This window comes from Phyllobates terribilis, unplaced genomic scaffold, assembly GCF_046119375.1.
Source record: "Phyllobates terribilis strain yellow unplaced genomic scaffold, ASM4611937v1 Scaffold_1__5_contigs__length_1240528914, whole genome shotgun sequence".
Classification (NCBI taxonomy): Eukaryota; Metazoa; Chordata; class Amphibia; order Anura; family Dendrobatidae; genus Phyllobates; species Phyllobates terribilis.
In genome coordinates, this window is record NW_027362761.1 from 1,226,217,092 (window position 1) to 1,226,235,673 (window position 18,582).

General features: G+C 58.2%; 1 protein-coding gene across 1 annotated transcript; it reads right to left on the reverse strand.

The window, feature by feature from the left end:
• Positions 1–3,198: 3,198 nt before the first annotated feature.
• LOC141232151 (uncharacterized) lies at positions 3,199–3,528 on the reverse strand. Its single transcript, XM_073667782.1, has one exon. It carries the CDS (start codon positions 3,526–3,528, stop codon positions 3,199–3,201), a length of 330 nt encoding a protein of 109 aa, XP_073523883.1.
• Between the last annotated feature and the right edge of the window lie 15,054 nt (positions 3,529–18,582).

Sequence of the window (18,582 nt, forward strand, 5' to 3'; positions counted from 1 at the left end):
ACCCCACACGTCCTGCCCAACGCCCTGAATCTCCGGCGAACCCGATAACATATATCAGCCCTCCGGTAGAGCCGTCATCTCACGGCCATCACTCCCCATCCTGTAGGCCACATGGAGCTGTAAGTCTATGTGACAGTCACAGGACAACTCTCCTTAAACACCTCCACCTCCACCTCCACCTCCACCTCCACCTCCACCTCCACCTCCACCTCCACCTCCACCTCCACCTCCTCACCAGGCTGTACAAGACTTAACACTGGCAATCCAGATAGCCAGAGCAGAGACTATATAGGAGAGGGGAGTGGCTGATGCTGATCAGCTGAGAACTTCCAAGAAGGAAGCTACAGAGACTCAAAGCTGAACAGATTAACTCCTGCACTGCTGAAAGAAACTAGCACCATTTAATAAGAGGGAGAAGTGCTTCTACTCAATGCAGGAGTACGTGAACTCAGACGCTGCAGTCTCCTGGCTCCACTATGTTGCGGTAAACCCATGACAGTACCCTTCCTTTTAAGAGGGACCTCCGGAACCTCAGGACCGGGTTTATCAGGATGTGCCATATGAAAGGACCCTACCAACCTGGCCGTATGGACATCAGATGATGGTACCCACATCCTCTCCTCAGGACCGTAACCCTTCCAGTGTACCAGATACTGATAAGACCAACGAACCAAGCAAGAATCAACGATCTTAGCAATCTGAAACTCCAAATTCCCATCAACCATGACTGGAGATGGAGGCAGCAGTGATGGTACGGAGGATGCAACGTACTTTTTGAGCAACGAATGGTGAAACACATTGTTACACGTACGCCACCTAAGTTCAGATGGGGTGAGACTGGTAACATGAATTCGTTGGAATCCTGGGGGAACCATTACTCGGGGCGACCATAGGCTGCAGCTTCTCTCAGGCACAGGACAGATTCAATTGCTGACACATTTGACAAGAGTCCTCAGAAACGGTAGAACAGTAACATTTAATGAGGCACGGCCAGTGCAATGTAAATGTCTCTTTGAGCAACAGGCTCCAGTAATAACAGTACAATCTCCTTCGCAGCACAGCAGTACACAGTCTATCCAGTAGCACAGTACAGCACAGTTTTAATGCATACACAACCACAGGCTTTTCCTTCACAAGGACTCAATAGTACACTCAATAGTACACAACATTCTTTATCCTGCATTGAGATGGAGGGGGGGAGGGTTTGATGAGGGAGAAGATCCCTATGACATGATTCTTTCCAGTCCTTATCTTTCTGCCCAATAATACTCCACACTGTTAGCTCAGGGAGTCTATCTGACCTGTGTTTAGCTTCCCTCCTGACCTGAATCCTGTTCAGTTGCCTTCTGTGACATGCAGATCATACACCACCTTTCTCTTCGGCTCTGGCCAGACAGTAAACAACTTCTCCACAATCCCTCTGGGGCTCTGCTAAAACACTCCCTGTCTCCTGTGACTGTGTTAACCCCTCTAGTTGCTGGATGCTTCTGGAGCACAACACTTCCTGTCTCCTGTGCTTGTGTCGCTTCTAATAGTTGCTGAATGCTTTTAAAGCAACAGCACTACTTCTGCATGTCACAACATTACGAATCCTAAAAGTGGGTGGCAAAGCAAGGCTGAATGCTACAGGATTAATTACGGCCCCAATCTTATAAGGACCGATGAACCTGGGACCCAGTTTCCAAGAGGGAACCTTCAACTTAATACTCCTTGAGGACAACCACACCAAATCACCAACACACAGGCCTGGACCGACCACACGTCTCCAATCAGCCACACACTTATATTTGGACCCCGTCTTCTTCAAATTATTAGAACCCCTTGCCAGACAGACGTAATAGATGATGAAAATCGGTCCTCTTCAGGTATTCCTGAAGAACGATTCCTGTTGAATGAGCTGAACTGAGGATGAAACCCGTATGCTCCAAAGAACGGGGACTTACCAGTAGACTCATGACAATGGTTGTCTACCGCAAATTATGCTTGAGGTAAATAAGTTACGCCATCCGCCTGATTCTCACACACAAAACACCTAAGATAATACTCAAGACTCTGGTTAACGTGTTTAGTTTGCCCATTAGACGGTGGATGAAAGGCTGAGGAAAACGACAGGTGGATCCCCAACTAAGCGCAAAACGCTTTCCAAAACTTCATAACACTTGCCCCCCCCGGTCAGAAACAATATCAGTAGGAATCCCATCTAATCTGGACAGATATCCATCTGAGATGATTTAGTGAATCCTGCTTTGAGCCGGGGGTTGGACCAGATGACCCAGGAGGTCACCTCCAACTCTACCATTCTATGATTCTATGATTCCTACAATTTCCTTGATGAAAATTTGTGCCAATGTCTTGGCGTTGGGTAAGGCGTATGACTCAATAAAATGAGACATCTTGCTGAACCTGTCCACCACTACCAAAATAACTATATTACCTGCAAATACAGGTAAATCAGTAATGAAATGAGTCTACTGGGAATCGCCAATGGTTGGAGAGACCCAGACGGACGATTATGAGGGGTCTTAGAACACGCACAGACACTGCAGGCAGCTACATACTCCCGAAACTCCTGATCCACCCCAGACCACCAAAAACGCTGGGTAAGGAGATCTGTGGTGGCTTTACTTCCAGGGTGTCTGGCTGAGACCGAATCATGATGTTCACTTATAATCTTAAGATGGAGATTCACAGGTACAAACAGTTTACCTAATGGACAGGCAGACGAGGCGTCCCCCCTGAGCCTCTACAACCTCTTTCTAAAGGTCAGAACTTACAGAAGCAAGAATTACCCCTTTCTGTAGTATAGGAACCGGTTCCCAATTATCTCCTCCCCACCAGGAAAACAACAGGATAAGGCATCCGCCTTAATGTTCTTATCCCCTGGCCTATACGTCATGAAAAAGTTGAATCTGGTGAAGAATAGAGACCACCTTGCCTGCCCAGATGTCAGACGCTTACCAGATTCTAAATGCAATAGATTCTTATGATCCGTGATTACCATGACTGGATGTACTGTTCCTTCCAGAAAATGACGCCACTCTTCAAAAGAAGAGTTCCCTGTTACCATTGTCATAATTTTTCTCAGCCGATGCACACGGACGCCATTTACTAGGAGATGCACCCTGCGACAACATAGCCCCCACCTCCACTTCAGACGCATCAATTTCAATAAATAAATGGCTGAGTGCCATCAGGCTGTCAAAGGATCGCCGCAGGCGCAAAACATTTTTTCAAGGTATCAAAAGCCTCCTGGGATGGACTGGACCAGTTGGAAAAGTCCGTCCCTTTTTTGGTCATATCCGTCAAAGGTTTGGCCACCACTGAAAAACCTTTGATGAACTTTTGGTAGCAGTTGGCGAAACCCAAGAACCTTTGTAAGGCTTTTAGGTCCTCAGGATGATCCGAATCCAGTACCGCCCGGACTTTTGCCGAATCAATGTGAAAGCTGGTGGATGATAGAAAAGGGATCTCCTGAACCGAGAACATGCATTTCTCCAGTTTGACAAATAATTTATTGTCCTTGAGCATCTGAAGGACCTGCCTGACATGAGACTTATGTAATTCGAGGTCAGGTGAATAAATTAATGTCATCCAGGTAGATCACAACAAACCTGTCTGCCAGGTGACTAAAGATGTCAATAACAAAGTGTTGAAAGACGGCGAGAGCATTTGTCAATCCAAATGGCAATACGAGGTTTTTCATAATGTCCCTCAGGGGTATTGAAGGCGGTCTTCCACTCATCCCCCTCCTTGATGTGAAAGCAGAGGTGTAACTAGGTGTTTAGCTCGGTGGGGGGCAAAACATCTGAGTGGGCCCCAGACAAGGTAACCCTGATTACAACTATATTGCTGCAGCCTAATTGTGGACATAGGGGAACCTCAGGAGATGACCGTGGTATTACTGAAAATAAATCTAAAAACAACACTGATATGACCGACATATGGTGCCCATATAGTGGGAGATACCATTGCTGCAGAATATAAAAGATTACAGCTGATGTTCTTTCTGATGAAATCGTTGACTTTTCCCCTCTTTTCCATCTGGCCCAGACCGACATGACGACTTCTCCAGCCAGGACTCGTCTGCAGAGATTACAGCACAGACACATCTGACTTCTCACATCTCCAGCCTCGTCCTCATTTATTCCCAACCTGCACAAACTCCTCATCCTGCTGATACCCCAATACTTGCACCCACAGCTCCCCTATACACAGTATATTGCACCCACAGCTCCCTATACACACTATGAGGTGTGTTCTGTAAACTGCAGGCTTAAAGTGACATGCAATCTACAAAACGGAGAGCAGTAGTGCAGGAAGATCATGTCGTCCTGCATTACCGCAGAGCTTAACTATATCGGTGTGCTGCGTATGGCGATACAGTTAGCAGTGGCGGTAGCTCTGGGTGGCCGCCTCCGAGCGAGGGGCCCCAGGTGACCGTACCCATTGCCACCTGGTAGCTACTCTACTGGTGCTCCTGTAAACAATAATGCTTCTAAAGTGTTTGCTTACCATTTAATAATTAGTATACGGCGCTCCAGAGCTGGGATCCAAGCCATGAAAATATAAGTAAAACCCGGCACCAAAGAGGTGTGCAACAAGAACCACACTTTATTCATATTGGACTAATTGGATTATGAATGAAGTGTAATGTTTGTAGCATACCTCTCGAATGCCGAGTTCTACTTATATTAACATTTAATAATGTCCCCCCGAGTCCTCCCCCCCATGTACAGTACTAATGTCCTCTGAGCCCCCCCATGTACAGTACTAATGTCCCCTGAGTCCCCCCCATGTCCAGTAATAATGTCCTCCGAGCCCCCCCATGTACAGTACTAATGTCCTCCGAGCCCCCCCATGTACAGTACTAATGTCCCCTGAGTCCCCCCATGTCCAGTAATAATGTCCTCCGAGTGCCCCCATGTCCAGTACTAATGTCCCCTGAGTCCCCCCATGTCCAGTAATAATGTCCCCTGAGTCCCCCCATGTCCAGTAATAATGTCCCCGAGTCCTCCCCATGTACAGAACTAATGTCCCCCGAGTCCTCCCCATGTACAGTACTAATGTCCCCGAGTCCTCCCCATGTACAGTACTAATGTCCCCTGAGTCCCCCCATGTCCAGTAATAAAGTGCCCCGAGTCCTCCCCCCATGTACAGTAATAATGTCCCCCGATCCACCCCATGTACAGTACTAATGTCCCCCGAGTCCCCCCATGTACAGTAATAATATTCCCCGAGTCCTCCCCCCCATGTACAGTAATAATGTCCCCCCTGATCCCCCCACGTACCGTAATAATGTCCCCCGATCAGCCCCCATGTACAGTACTAATGTCCCCCCTGATCCCCCCACGTACCGTAATAATGTCCCCCGATCAGCCCCCATGTACAGTACTAATGCCCCCCGAGTCCCCCCCATGTCCAGTAATAATGTCCCCCGAGTCCTCCCACCATGTGCAGTACTAATGTACCCTGGGTCCTCCCCCCATGTAAAGTACTAATGTCCCCCGATCCCCCCCATGTGCAGTACTAATGTCCCAAGAGTCCTCCCATGTACAGTACTAATGTCCCCCGAGTCCTCCCCATGTACAGTACTAATGTCCCCCGAGTCCTCCCCATGTACAGTTCTAATGTCCCCCGAGTCCCCCCCATGTCCAGTAATAATGTCCCCCGATCACCCCCATGCACAGTAATAATGTCCCCTGAGTCTTCCCCCCATGTACAGTAATAATGTCCCCCGATCCCCCCATGTACAGTACTAATGTCTCCCGAGTCCCCCCATGTCCAGTAATAATGTCCCCCGAGTCCTCCCCTCCATGTACAGTAATAATGTCCCCCCTGATCCCCCCATGTACCGTAATAATGTCCCCCGATCTGCCCTCATGTACAGTACTAATGTCCCACGAGTCCCCCCATGTCCAGTACTAATGTCCCCAGATCCCTCCCCCCCATGTACAGTACTAATGTCCCCCGAGTTCCCCCTTGTACAGTAATAATGTCCCCCGAGTCCTCCCCATGTACAGTACTAATGTCCCCTGAGTCCTCCCCCCATGTACAGTACTAGTATCCCCCGAGTCCTCCCCCCATGTACAGTAATGATGTCCCCCGATCACCCCCATGCACAGTAATAATGTCCCCCGATCCCCCCATGTACAGTACTAATGTCTCCCGAGTCCCCCCATGTCCAGTAATAATGTCCCCTGAGTCCTCCCCTCCATGTACAGTAATAATGTCCCCCCTGATCCCCCCCATGTACCGTAATAATGTCCCCCGATCCGCCCCCATGTACAGTACTAATGTCCCCCGAGTCCCCCCATGTCCAGTACTAATGTCCCCAGATCCCTCCCCCCCTTGTACAGTACTAATGTCCCCCGAGTTCCCCCTTGTACAGTAATAATGTCCCCCGAGTCCTCCCCATGTACAGTACTAATGTCCCCGGAGTCCTCCCCCCATGTACAGTACTAGTATCCCCCGAATCCTCCCCCCATGTACAGTAATAATGTCCCCCGAGTCCTCCCCATGTACAGTACTAATGTCCCCCGAGTCCTCCCCCATGTACAGTAATAATGTCCCCCGAGTCCTCCCCATGTACAGTACTAATGTCCCCCGAGTCCTCCCCCATGTACAGTAATAATGTCCCCCGAGTCCTCCCCATGTACAGTACTAATGTCCCCCGAGTCCTCCCCCCATGTACAGTAATAATGTCCCCCGAGTCCTCCCCATGTACAGTACTAATGTCCCCGGAGTCCTCGCCCCATGTACAGTACTAGTATCCCCCGAGTCCTCCCCCCATGTACAGTAATAATGTCCCCCGAGTCCTCCCCATGTACAGTAATGATGTCCCCCGAGTCCTCCCCCCATGTACAGTAATGATGTCCCCCGAGTCCTCCCCATGTACAGTAATGATGTCCCCCGAGTCCTCCCCCCACGTACAGTAATGATGTCCCCCGAGTCCTCCCCATGTACAGTAATGATGTCCCCCGAGTCCTCCCCCCATGTACAGTAATGATGTCCCCAGTATCGCTGATGTGAGCAGGCGGTCATGTCACCACTACACTCTTACGGCTTCTCTCAATTCTCTTCTATTGAAAGACGCCAAACTTCTCTAGTCGGCGTGTACAAATAGCAAACGTGTGGTCACATGACCGCCTGATCGCACCTGACCGGACTGGTGACAGCAGGCGCTCTGCACCCGGTCATGATTTGCCATTCTGCGGTCACATATACTGACTGCAGACTTTTATTCCAAGCCTAGACAATCCCAGAGAGCCTGACAGCTGATACACATAGCCCAAGCTACGCACAGCCTGTATCAGACACCGGCTGTGGTATGTCAGCCAGGGATGTGTGACTCTGTAAAGCTGCGGCATTTCAGAGAAACACATCCTTTAATAGCTGCTTGGGACTGAGCCGCACTGTGTACCAGTCCTACAGGCTCGTCCCCGGAGGGTACACCCATCACGCTGACAGTGACTGAAAAGCGACTTCCTACGTGTGCGTATAGACAGAGACCTGTCAGTCACTGTCAGCAGGCGGGTGAAGCTGCCGGGGAGGAGCCTGTAGGACTGGTGCACAGTGCGGGGAGAATCTGCCGGGGAGGAGCATGTAGGACTGGTGAACAGTGTGGGGAGAAGCTGCCAGGGACGAGCCTGTAGGACTGGTGCACAGTGCGGGGAGAAGCCGCCAGGGAGGAGCCTGTAGGACTGATGCACAATGTGGGGTAAAGCTGCCGGGGACGAGCCTGTAGGACTGGTGCACAATGTGGGGTAAAGCTGCCGGGGACGAGCCTGTAGGACTGGTGCACAGTGTGGGGTAAAGCTGCCGGGGAGGAGCCTGTAGGACTGGTGCACAGTGTGGGGTAAAGCTGCCGGGGAGGAGCCTGTAGGACTGGTGCACAGTGTGGGGAGAAGCGACCAGGGACGAGCCTGTAGGACTGGTGCACAGTGCGGGGAGAAGCTGCCAGGGACGAGCCTGTAGGACTGGTGCACAGTGCGGGGAGAAGCTGCCAGGGACGAGCCTGTAGGACTGGTGCACAGTGCGGGGAGAATCTGCCGGGGAGGAGCCTGTAGGACTGGTGCACAGTGTGGGGAGAAGCTGCCAGGGACGAGCCTGTAGGACTGGTGCACAGTGTGGGGAGAAGCCGCCGGAGAGGAGCCTGTAGGACTGGTGCACAGTGCGGGGAGAATCTGCCGGGGAGGAGCATGTAGGACTGGTGCACAGTGTGGGGAGAAGCGACCAGGGAGGAGCCTGCAGGACTGGTGCACAGTGTGGGGAGAAGCGACCAGGGAGGAGCCTGCAGGACTGGTGCACAGTGTGGGGTGAAGCCGCCGGGGAGGAGCCTGTAGGACTGGTGCACAGTGTGGGGTGAAGCTGCCAGGGAGGAGCCTGTAGGACTGGTGCACAGTGTGGGGTGAAGCCGCCGGGGAGGAGCCTGTAGGACTGGTGCACAGTGCGGGGACAATCTGCCGGGGAGGAGCCTGCAGAACTGGTGCACAGTGTGGGGTAAGGCTGCCAGGGACGAGCCTGTAGGACTGGTGCACAGTGTGGGGAGAAGCCGCCGGAGAGGAGCCTGTAGGACTGGTGCACAGTGCGGGGAGAATCTGCCGGGGAGGAGCATGTAGGACTGGTGCACAGTGCGGGGAGAATCTGCCGGAGAGGAGCCTGCAGGACTGGTGCACAGTGTGGGGAGAGCTGCCGGGGAGGAGCCTGTAGGACTGGTGCACAGTGTGGGGAGAAGCTGCCGGGGACGAGCCTGTAGGACTGGTGCACAGTGCGGGGAGAAGCTGCCGGGGAGGAGCCTGTAGGACTGGTGCACAGTGTGGGGAGAAGCCGCCGGAGAGGAACATGCAGGACTGGTGCACAGTGTGGGGTAAAGCTGCCAGGGACGAGCCTGTAGGACTGGTGCACAGTGTGGGGTAAAGCTGCCAGGGACGAGCCTGTAGGACTGGTGCACAGTGCGGGGAGAAGCCGCCGGGGAGGAGCGTGTAGGACTGGTGCACAGTGTGGGGTAAAGCTGCCAGGGACGAGCCTGTAGGACTGGTGCACAGTGTGGGGTAAAGCTGCCGGGGACGAGCCTGTAGGACTGGTGCACAGTGTGGGGAGAAGCTGCCGGGGAGGAGCATGTAGGACTGGTGCACAGTGCGGGGAGAATCTGCCGGGGAGGAGCATGTAGGACTGGTGCACAGTGTGGGGAGAAGCTGCCAGGGACGAGCCCGTAGGACTGGTGCACAGTGTGGGGAGAATCTGCCGGGGAGGAGCGTGCAGGACTGGTGCACAGTGCGGGGAGAATCTGCCGGGGAGGAGCATGTAGGACTGGTGCACAGTGTGGGGAGAAGCTGCCAGGGACGAGCCTGTAGGACTGGTGCACAGTGTGGGGTGAAGCCGCCAGGGACGATCCTGTAGGACTGGTGCACAGTGCGGGGAGAATCTGCCGGGGAGGAGCATGTAGGACTGGTGCACAGTGTGGGGAGAAGCTGCCAGGGAGGAGCCTGTAGGACTGGTGCACAGTGTGGGGAGAATCTGCCGGGGAGGAGCCTGTAGGACTGGTGCACAGTGTGGGGAGAATCTGCCGGGGACGAGCCTGTGGGACTGGTGCACAGTGTGGGGAGAAGCGACCAGGGAGGAGCCTGTAGGACTGGTGCACAGTGTGGGGTGAAGCTGCCAGGGAGGAGCCTGTAGGACTGGTGCACAGTGTGGGGAGAAGCTGCCAGGGACGAGCCTGTAGCACTGGTGCACAGTGTGGGGAGAAGCGACCAGGGAGGAGCCTGTAGGACTGGTGCATAGTGTGGGGTGAAGCTGCCAGGGAGGAGCCTGTAGGACTGGTGCACAGTGTGGGATGAAGCCGCCGGGGAGGAGCCTGTAGGACTGGTGCACAGTGCGGGGAGAATCTGCCGGGGAGGAGCCTGCAGGACTGGTGCACAGTGTGGGGTAAGGCTGCCAGGGACGAGCCTGCAGGACTGGTGCACAGTGTGGGGAGAAGCGGCCAGGGAGGAGCCTGCAGGACTGGTGCACAGTGCGGGGAGAAGCCGCCGTGGAGGAGCCTGTAGGACTGGTGCACAGTGTGGGAAGAAGCGACCAGGGAGGAGCCTGTAGGACTGGTGCACAGTGTGGGGAGAAGCCGCCGGGGAGAAGCCTGCAGGACTGGTGCACAGTGTGGGGTAAGGCTGCCGAGGACGAGCCTGTAGGACTGGTGCACAGTGTGGATAGAAGCCGTCGGGGAGGAGCGTGCAGGACTGGTGCACAGTGTGGGGTAAAGCTGCCGGGGACGAGCCTGTAGGACTTGTGCACAGTGTGGGGAGAAGCCGCCGGGGACGAGCCTGTAGGACTGGTGCACAGTGTGGGGAGAAGCCGCCGGAGAGGAGCCTGTAGGACTGGTGCACAGAGCAGGGAGAAGCTGCCGGGGACGAGCCTGTAGGACTGGTATACAGTGCGGGGAGAAACCACCAGGGACGAGCCTGTAGGACTGGTGCACAGTGCGGGGAGAAGGACTGGTATACAGTGCGGGGAGAAAACACCAGGGACGAGCCTGTAGGACTGGTATACAGTGCGGGGAGAAAACACCAGGGACGAGCCTGTAGGACTGGTGCACAGTGTGGGGTGAAGCTGCCAGGGACGAGCCTCTGGGACTGGTGCACAGTGTGGGGAGAAGCCGCCGGGGAGGAGCGTGCAGGACTGGTGCACAGTGTGGGGAGAAGCTGCTGGGGACGAGCCTGTAGGACTGGTGCACACTGCGAGGAGAAGCCACCGGGGAGGAGCCTGCAGGACTGGTGCACAGTGTGTGGTGAAGCTGCCGCGGACCTGCCTGTAGGACTGGTGCACAGTGTGTGGTGAAGCTGCCGGGGACGAGCCTGTAGGACTGGTGCACAGTGCGGGGAGAAGCCGCCGGGAAGGAGCCTGCAGGACTGATGCACAGTGCAGGGAGAAGCCACCGGGGACGAGCCTGTAGGACTGGTGCACACTGCGGGGAGAAGCCACCGGGGAGGAGCCTGCAGGACTGGTGCACAGTGCGGGGAGAAGCCGTCGGGGACGAGCCTGTAGGACTGGTGCACAGTGCGGGAAGAATCCGCCGGAGAGGAGCCTGCAGGACTGGTGCACAGTGCAGGGAGAAGCTGTCGGGGACGAGCCTGTAGGACTGGTGCACAGTGTAGGGTGAAGCCGCCAGGGAGGAGCCTGTAGGACTGGTGCACAGTGCGGGGAGAAGCCTTCGGGGACCTGCCTGTAGGCCTGGTGCACAGTGCGGGGTAAAGCTGCCAGGGACGAGCCTGTAGGACTGGTGCACAGTGTGGGGAGAAGCGACCAGGGAGGAGCCTGCAGGACTGGTGCACAGTGTGGGGTGAAGCCGCCGGGGAGGAGCCTGTAGGACTGGTGCACAGTGTGGGGTGAAGCTGCCAGGGAGGAGCCTGTAGGACTGGTGCACAGTGTGGGGTGAAGCCGCCGGGGAGGAGCCTGTAGGACTGGTGCACAGTGCGGGGACAATCTGCCGGGGAGGAGCCTGCAGAACTGGTGCACAGTGTGGGGTAAGGCTGCCAGGGACGAGCCTGTAGGACTGGTGCACAGTGTGGGGAGAAGCCGCCGGAGAGGAGCCTGTAGGACTGGTGCACAGTGCGGGGAGAATCTGCCGGGGAGGAGCATGTAGGACTGGTGCACAGTGCGGGGAGAATCTGCCGGAGAGGAGCCTGCAGGACTGGTGCACAGTGTGGGGAGAGCTGCCGGGGAGGAGCCTGTAGGACTGGTGCACAGTGTGGGGAGAAGCTGCCGGGGACGAGCCTGTAGGACTGGTGCACAGTGCGGGGAGAAGCTGCCGGGGAGGAGCCTGTAGGACTGGTGCACAGTGTGGGGAGAAGCCGCCGGAGAGGAACATGCAGGACTGGTGCACAGTGTGGGGTAAAGCTGCCAGGGACGAGCCTGTAGGACTGGTGCACAGTGTGGGGTAAAGCTGCCAGGGACGAGCCTGTAGGACTGGTGCACAGTGCGGGGAGAAGCCGCCGGGGAGGAGCGTGTAGGACTGGTGCACAGTGTGGGGTAAAGCTGCCAGGGACGAGCCTGTAGGACTGGTGCACAGTGTGGGGTAAAGCTGCCGGGGACGAGCCTGTAGGACTGGTGCACAGTGTGGGGAGAAGCTGCCGGGGAGGAGCATGTAGGACTGGTGCACAGTGCGGGGAGAATCTGCCGGGGAGGAGCATGTAGGACTGGTGCACAGTGTGGGGAGAAGCTGCCAGGGACGAGCCCGTAGGACTGGTGCACAGTGTGGGGAGAATCTGCCGGGGAGGAGCGTGCAGGACTGGTGCACAGTGCGGGGAGAATCTGCCGGGGAGGAGCATGTAGGACTGGTGCACAGTGTGGGGAGAAGCTGCCAGGGACGAGCCTGTAGGACTGGTGCACAGTGTGGGGTGAAGCCGCCGGGGACGATCCTGTAGGACTGGTGCACAGTGCGGGGAGAATCTGCCGGGGAGGAGCATGTAGGACTGGTGCACAGTGTGGGGAGAAGCTGCCAGGGAGGAGCCTGTAGGACTGGTGCACAGTGTGGGGAGAATCTGCCGGGGAGGAGCCTGTAGGACTGGTGCACAGTGTGGGGAGAATCTGCCGGGGACGAGCCTGTGGGACTGGTGCACAGTGTGGGGAGAAGCGACCAGGGAGGAGCCTGTAGGACTGGTGCACAGTGTGGGGTGAAGCTGCCAGGGAGGAGCCTGTAGGACTGGTGCACAGTGTGGGGAGAAGCTGCCAGGGACGAGCCTGTAGGACTGGTGCACAGTGTGGGGAGAAGCGACCAGGGAGGAGCCTGTAGGACTGGTGCACAGTGTGGGGTGAAGCTGCCAGGGAGGAGCCTGTAGGACTGGTGCACAGTGTGGGATGAAGCCGCCGGGGAGGAGCCTGTAGGACTGGTGCACAGTGCGGGGAGAATCTGCCGGGGAGGAGCCTGCAGGACTGGTGCACAGTGTGGGATAAGGCTGCCAGGGACGAGCCTGTAGGACTGGTGCACAGTGTGGGGTGAAGCCGCCGGGGACTATCCTGTAGGACTGGTGCACAGTGTGGGGAGAAGCGGCCAGGGAGGAGCCTGCAGGACTGGTGCACAGTGTGGGGAGAAGCCGCCGTGGAGGAGCCTGTAGGACTGGTGCACAGTGTGGGAAGAAGCGACCAGGGAGGAGCCTGTAGGACTGGTGCACAGTGTGGGGAGAAGCCGCCGGGGAGAAGCCTGCAGGACTGGTGCACAGTGTGGGGTAAGGCTGCCGAGGACGAGCCTGTAGGACTGGTGCACAGTGTGGATAGAAGCCGTCGGGGAGGAGCGTGCAGGACTGGTGCACAGTGTGGGGTAAAGCTGCCGGGGACGAGCCTGTAGGACTTGTGCACAGTGTGGGGAGAAGCCGCCGGGGACGAGCCTGTAGGACTGGTGCACAGTGTGGGGAGAAGCCGCCGGAGAGGAGCCTGTAGGACTGGTGCACAGTGCGGGGAGAATCTGCCGGGGAGGAGCCTGCAGGACTGGTGCACAGTGTGGGGAGAGCTGCCGGGGAGGAGCCTGTAGGACTGGTGCACAGTGTGGGCAGAGCTGCCGGGGAGGAGCCTGTAGGACTGGTGCACAGTGTGGGGAGAGCTGCCGGGGAGGAGCCTGCAGGACTGGTGCACAGTGTGGGGAGAGCTGCCGGGGAGGAGCCTGTAGGACTGTTGCACAGTGTGGGGAGAAGCTGCCGGGGACGAGCCTGTAGGACTGGTGCACAGTGCGGGGAGAAGCTGCCGGGGAGGAGCCTGTAGGACTGGTGCACAGTGTGGGGAGAAGCCGCCGGAGAGGAGCCTGTAGGACTGGTGCACAGTGCGGGGAGAATCTGCCGGGGAGGAGCCTGCAGGACTGGTGCACAGTGTGGGGTAAGGCTGCCAGGGACGAGCCTGTAGGACTGGTGCACAGTGTGGGGTGAAGCCGCCGGGGACTATCCTGTAGGACTGGTGCACAGTGTGGGGAGAAGCGGCCAGGGAGGAGCCTGCAGGACTGGTGCATAGTGCGGGGAGAAGCCGCCGTGGAGGAGCCTGTAGGACTGGTGCACAGTGTGGGAAGAAGCGACCAGGGAGGAGCCTGTAGGACTGGTGCACAGTGCGGGGAGAAGCCGCCGGGGAGAAGCCTGCAGGACTGGTGCACAGTGTGGGGTAAGGCTGCCGAGGACGAGCCTGTAGGACTGGTGCACAGTGTGGATAGAAGCCGTCGGGGAGGAGCGTGCAGGACTGGTGCACAGTGTGGGGTAAAGCTGCCGGGGACGAGCCTGTAGGACTTGTGCACAGTGTGGGGAGAAGCCGCCGGGGACGAGCCTGTAGGACTGGTGCACAGTGTGGGGAGAAGCCGCCGGGGAGGAGCATGTAGGACTGGTGAACAGTGTGGGGTGAAGCTGCCGGGGACGAGCCTGTAAGACTGGTGCACAGTGTGCGAGAACCCGCCGGGGAGGAGCCTGCAGGACTGGTGCACAGTGCGGGGAGAAGCCGTCGGTGACGAGCCTGTAGGACTGGTATACAGTGCGGGGAGAAAACACCAGGGACGAGCCTGTAGGACTGGTGCACAGTGTGGATAGAAGCCGCCGGGGAGGAGCCTGCAGGACTGGTGCACAGTGTGGGGTAAAGCTGCCAGGGACGAGCCTGTAGGACTGGTATACAGTGCGGGGAGAAAACACCAGGGACGAGCCTGTAGGACTGGTGCACAGTGTGTGGTGAAGCTGCCGGGGACGAGCCTGTAGGACTGGTGCACAGTGTGGGGAGAAGCTGCCGGGGACGAGCCTGTAGGACTGGTGCACAGTGTGGGGTGAAGTTGCCGGGGACGAGCCTGCAGGACTAGTGCACAGAGCAGGGAGAAGCTGCCGGGGACGAGCCTGTAGGACTGGTATACAGTGCGGGGAGAAACCACCAGGGACGAGCCTGTAGGACTGGTGCACAGTGCGGGGAGAAGGACTGGTATACAGTGCGGGGAGAAAACACCAGGGACGAGCCTGTAGGACTGGTATACAGTGCGGGGAGAAAACACCAGGGACGAGCCTGTAGGACTGGTGCACAGTGTGGGGTGAAGCTGCCAGGGACGAGCCTCTGGGACTGGTGCACAGTGTGGGGAGAAGCCGCCGGGGAGGAGCGTGCAGGACTGGTGCACAGTGTGGGGAGAAGCTGCTGGGGACGAGCCTGTAGGACTGGTGCACACTGCGAGGAGAAGCCACCGGGGAGGAGCCTGCAGGACTGGTGCACAGTGTGTGGTGAAGCTGCCGCGGACCTGCCTGTAGGACTGGTGCACAGTGTGTGGTGAAGCTGCCGGGGACGAGCCTGTAGGACTGGTGCACAGTGCGGGGAGAAGCCGCCGGGAAGGAGCCTGCAGGACTGATGCACAGTGCAGGGAGAAGCCACCGGGGACGAGCCTGTAGGACTGGTGCACACTGCGGGGAGAAGCCACCGGGGAGGAGCCTGCAGGACTGGTGCACAGTGCGGGGAGAAGCCGTCGGGGACGAGCCTGTAGGACTGGTGCACAGTGCGGGAAGAATCCGCCGGAGAGGAGCCTGCAGGACTGGTGCACAGTGCAGGGAGAAGCTGTCGGGGACGAGCCTGTAGGACTGGTGCACAGTGTAGGGTGAAGCCGCCAGGGAGGAGCCTGTAGGACTGGTGCACAGTGCGGGGAGAAGCCTTCGGGGACCTGCCTGTAGGCCTGGTGCACAGTGCGGGGAGAAGCCGCCGGGGACGAGACTGTAGGACTGGTGCACAGTGTGGGGTGAAACTGCCGGGAAGGAGCCTGCAGGACTGGTGCACAGTGCGGGGAGAAGCCATCGGGGAGGAGCCTGCAGGACTGGTGCACAGTGCAGGGAGAAGCCACCAGGGAGGAGCCTGCAGGACTGGTGCACAGTGCAGGGAGAAGCCACCAGGGAGGAACCTGCAGGACTGGTGCACAGTGCAGGGAGAAGCCACCAGGGAGGAGCCTGTTGGACTGGTGCACAGTGCGGGGAGAAGCTGCGGGGGATGAGCCTGTAGGAATTGTAAACAGAGCAGGGATCAGCCGCCGGGGATGAGCCTGTAAGACTTGTGCACAATGCGGGGAGAAGCTGCCGGGGACGATCCTGTAGGACTCGTGCACAGTGCGGGGAAAAACCGCTGGGGACAAGCTTGTAGGACTGGTGCACAGTGTGGGGTGAAGCTTCGGGGGACAAGCCTGTAGGACTGGTGCACAGTGTGGGGAGAAGCCACCGGGGACGAGCCTGTAGGACAGGTGCACAGTGCGAGGAGCAGTCGCCGGGGACGAGCCTGTAGGACTGGTGCACAGTGCTTGGAGAAGCCGCCGGGGACGATCCTGTAGGACTGGTGCACAGTTTGGGGTGAAGCTGCCAGGGACGAGCCTGTAGGACTAGTGCATAGTGTGGGGAGAAGCCACCGGGGACGATCCTGTAGGACTGGTGCACAGTGTGGAGTGAAGCCGCCGGGGACGAGCCTGTAGGACTGGTGCACAGTGTGGGGTGAAGCCGCCGGGGACGAGCCTGTAGGACTGGTGCACGGTGTGGGGAGAAGCCACCGGGGACGAGCCTGTAGGACTGGTGCACAGTGTGGGGAGAAGCCATCGGGAACGATCCTGTAGGACTGGTGCACAGTGTGGGGAGAAGCCACAGGGGACGATCCTGTAGGACTGATGCACAGTGTGGGATGAAGCCGCTGGGAACGAGCCTGTAGGACTGGTGCACGGTGTGGGGAGAAGCCACCGGGGATGAGCCTGTAGGACTGGTGCACAGTGTGGGGAGAAGCCACCAGGGAAGATCCTGTAGGACTGGTGCACAGTGTGGGGTGAAGCCACCGGGGAGGAGCCTGTAGGACTGGTGCACAGTGTGGGGAGAAGCCGCCGGGGACGAGCCTGTAGGACTGGTGAACAGTGTTGGGTGAAGCCACCGGGGACGATCCTGTAGGACTGGTGCACAGTGTGGGGTGAAGCCACCGGGGACGAGCCTGTAGGACTGGTGCACAGTGCGGGGAGAAGCCGCCGGGGACGAGCCTGTAGGACTGGTGCACAGTGCGGGGAGAAGCCGCCGGGGACGAGCCTGTAGGACTGGTGCACAGTTCGGGGAGAAGCCGCCGGGGACAATCCTGTAGGACTGGTGCACAGTGTGGGGTGAAGCCACTGGGGATGAGCCTGTAGGACTGGTATACAGTGCGGAGAGCAGCCGCCGGGGATGAGCCTGTAGGACTGGTGCACAGTTCGGCGAGAAGCCGCCGGGGACAATCCTGTAGGACTGGTGCACAGTGTGGGGTGAAGCTGCCGGGGACGAGCCTGTGGGAGAGGTGCACAGTGCGGGGAGAAGCCGCCGGGGACGAGCCTGTAGGACTGGTGCACAGTGCAGGGAGAAGCCGCCGGGGACGATCCTGCAGGACTGGTGCACAGTGTGGGGTGAAGCTGCCAGGGACGAGCCTGTGGGACTGGTGCACAGTGCGGGGAGAAGCTTCCGGGGAGAAGCCTGCAGGACTGCTGCACAGTGTGGGGAGAAGACGCCGGAGAGGAGCCTGCAGGACTGGTGCACAGTGTGGGGAGAAGACGCCGGAGAGGAGCCTGTAGGACTGGTGCACAGTGTGGGGAGAAGCCACCAGGGACGATCCTGTAGGACTGGTGCACAGTGTGGGGTGAAGCCACCGGGGACGAGCCTGTAGGACTGGTGCACAGTGCAGGGAGCAGCCGCCGGGGAGGAGCCTGTGGGACTGGTGCACAGTGTGGGGTGAAGCCACCAGGGACGATCCTGTAGGACTGGTGCACAGTGTGGGGAGAAGCGACCAGGGATGAGCCTGTAGGACTGGTGCACAGTGTGGGGAGAAGCCGCCGGGGACGAGCCTGTAGGACTGGTGCACATTGCGGGGAGAAGCCGCCGGGGACCATCCTGTAGGACTGGTGCACAGTGGGGGGAGAAGCTGCCGGGGACAATCATGTAGGACTGATGCACAGTGTGGGGAGAAGCTGCCGGGGACGAGCCTGTAGGACTGGTGCACAGTGCGAGGAGCAGCCGCCGGGGACGAGCCTGTAGGACTGGTGCACAGTGTGGGGTAAAGCTGCCAGGGAAGAGCCTGTGGGACTGGTGCACAGTGTGGGGAGAAGCTGCCAGGGACGAGCCTGTAGGACTAGTGCACAGTGCGGGGAGAAGCCACCGGGGACGATCCTGTAGGACTGGTGCACAGTGTGGGGAGAAGCCACCAGGGACAATCCTGTAGGACTGGTGCACAGTGTGGGGAGAAGCCGCCGGGGACGAGCCTGTAGGACTGGTGCACATTGCGGGGAGAAGCCGCCGGGGACCATCCTGTAGGACTGGTGCACAGTGGGGGGAGAAGCTGCCGGGGACAATCCTGTAGGACTGATGCACAGTGTGGGGAGAAGCTGCCGGGGACGAGCCTGTAGGACTGGTGCACAGTGCGAGGAGCAGCCGCCGGGGACGAGCCTGTAGGACTGGTGCACAGTGTGGGGTGAAGCTGCCAGGGAAGAGCCTGTGGGACTGGTGCACAGTGTGGGGAGAAGCTGCCAGGGACGAGCCTGTAGGACTAGTGCACAGTGCGGGGAGAAGCCACCGGGGACGATCCTGTAGGACTGGTGCACAGTGTGGGGAGAAGCCACCA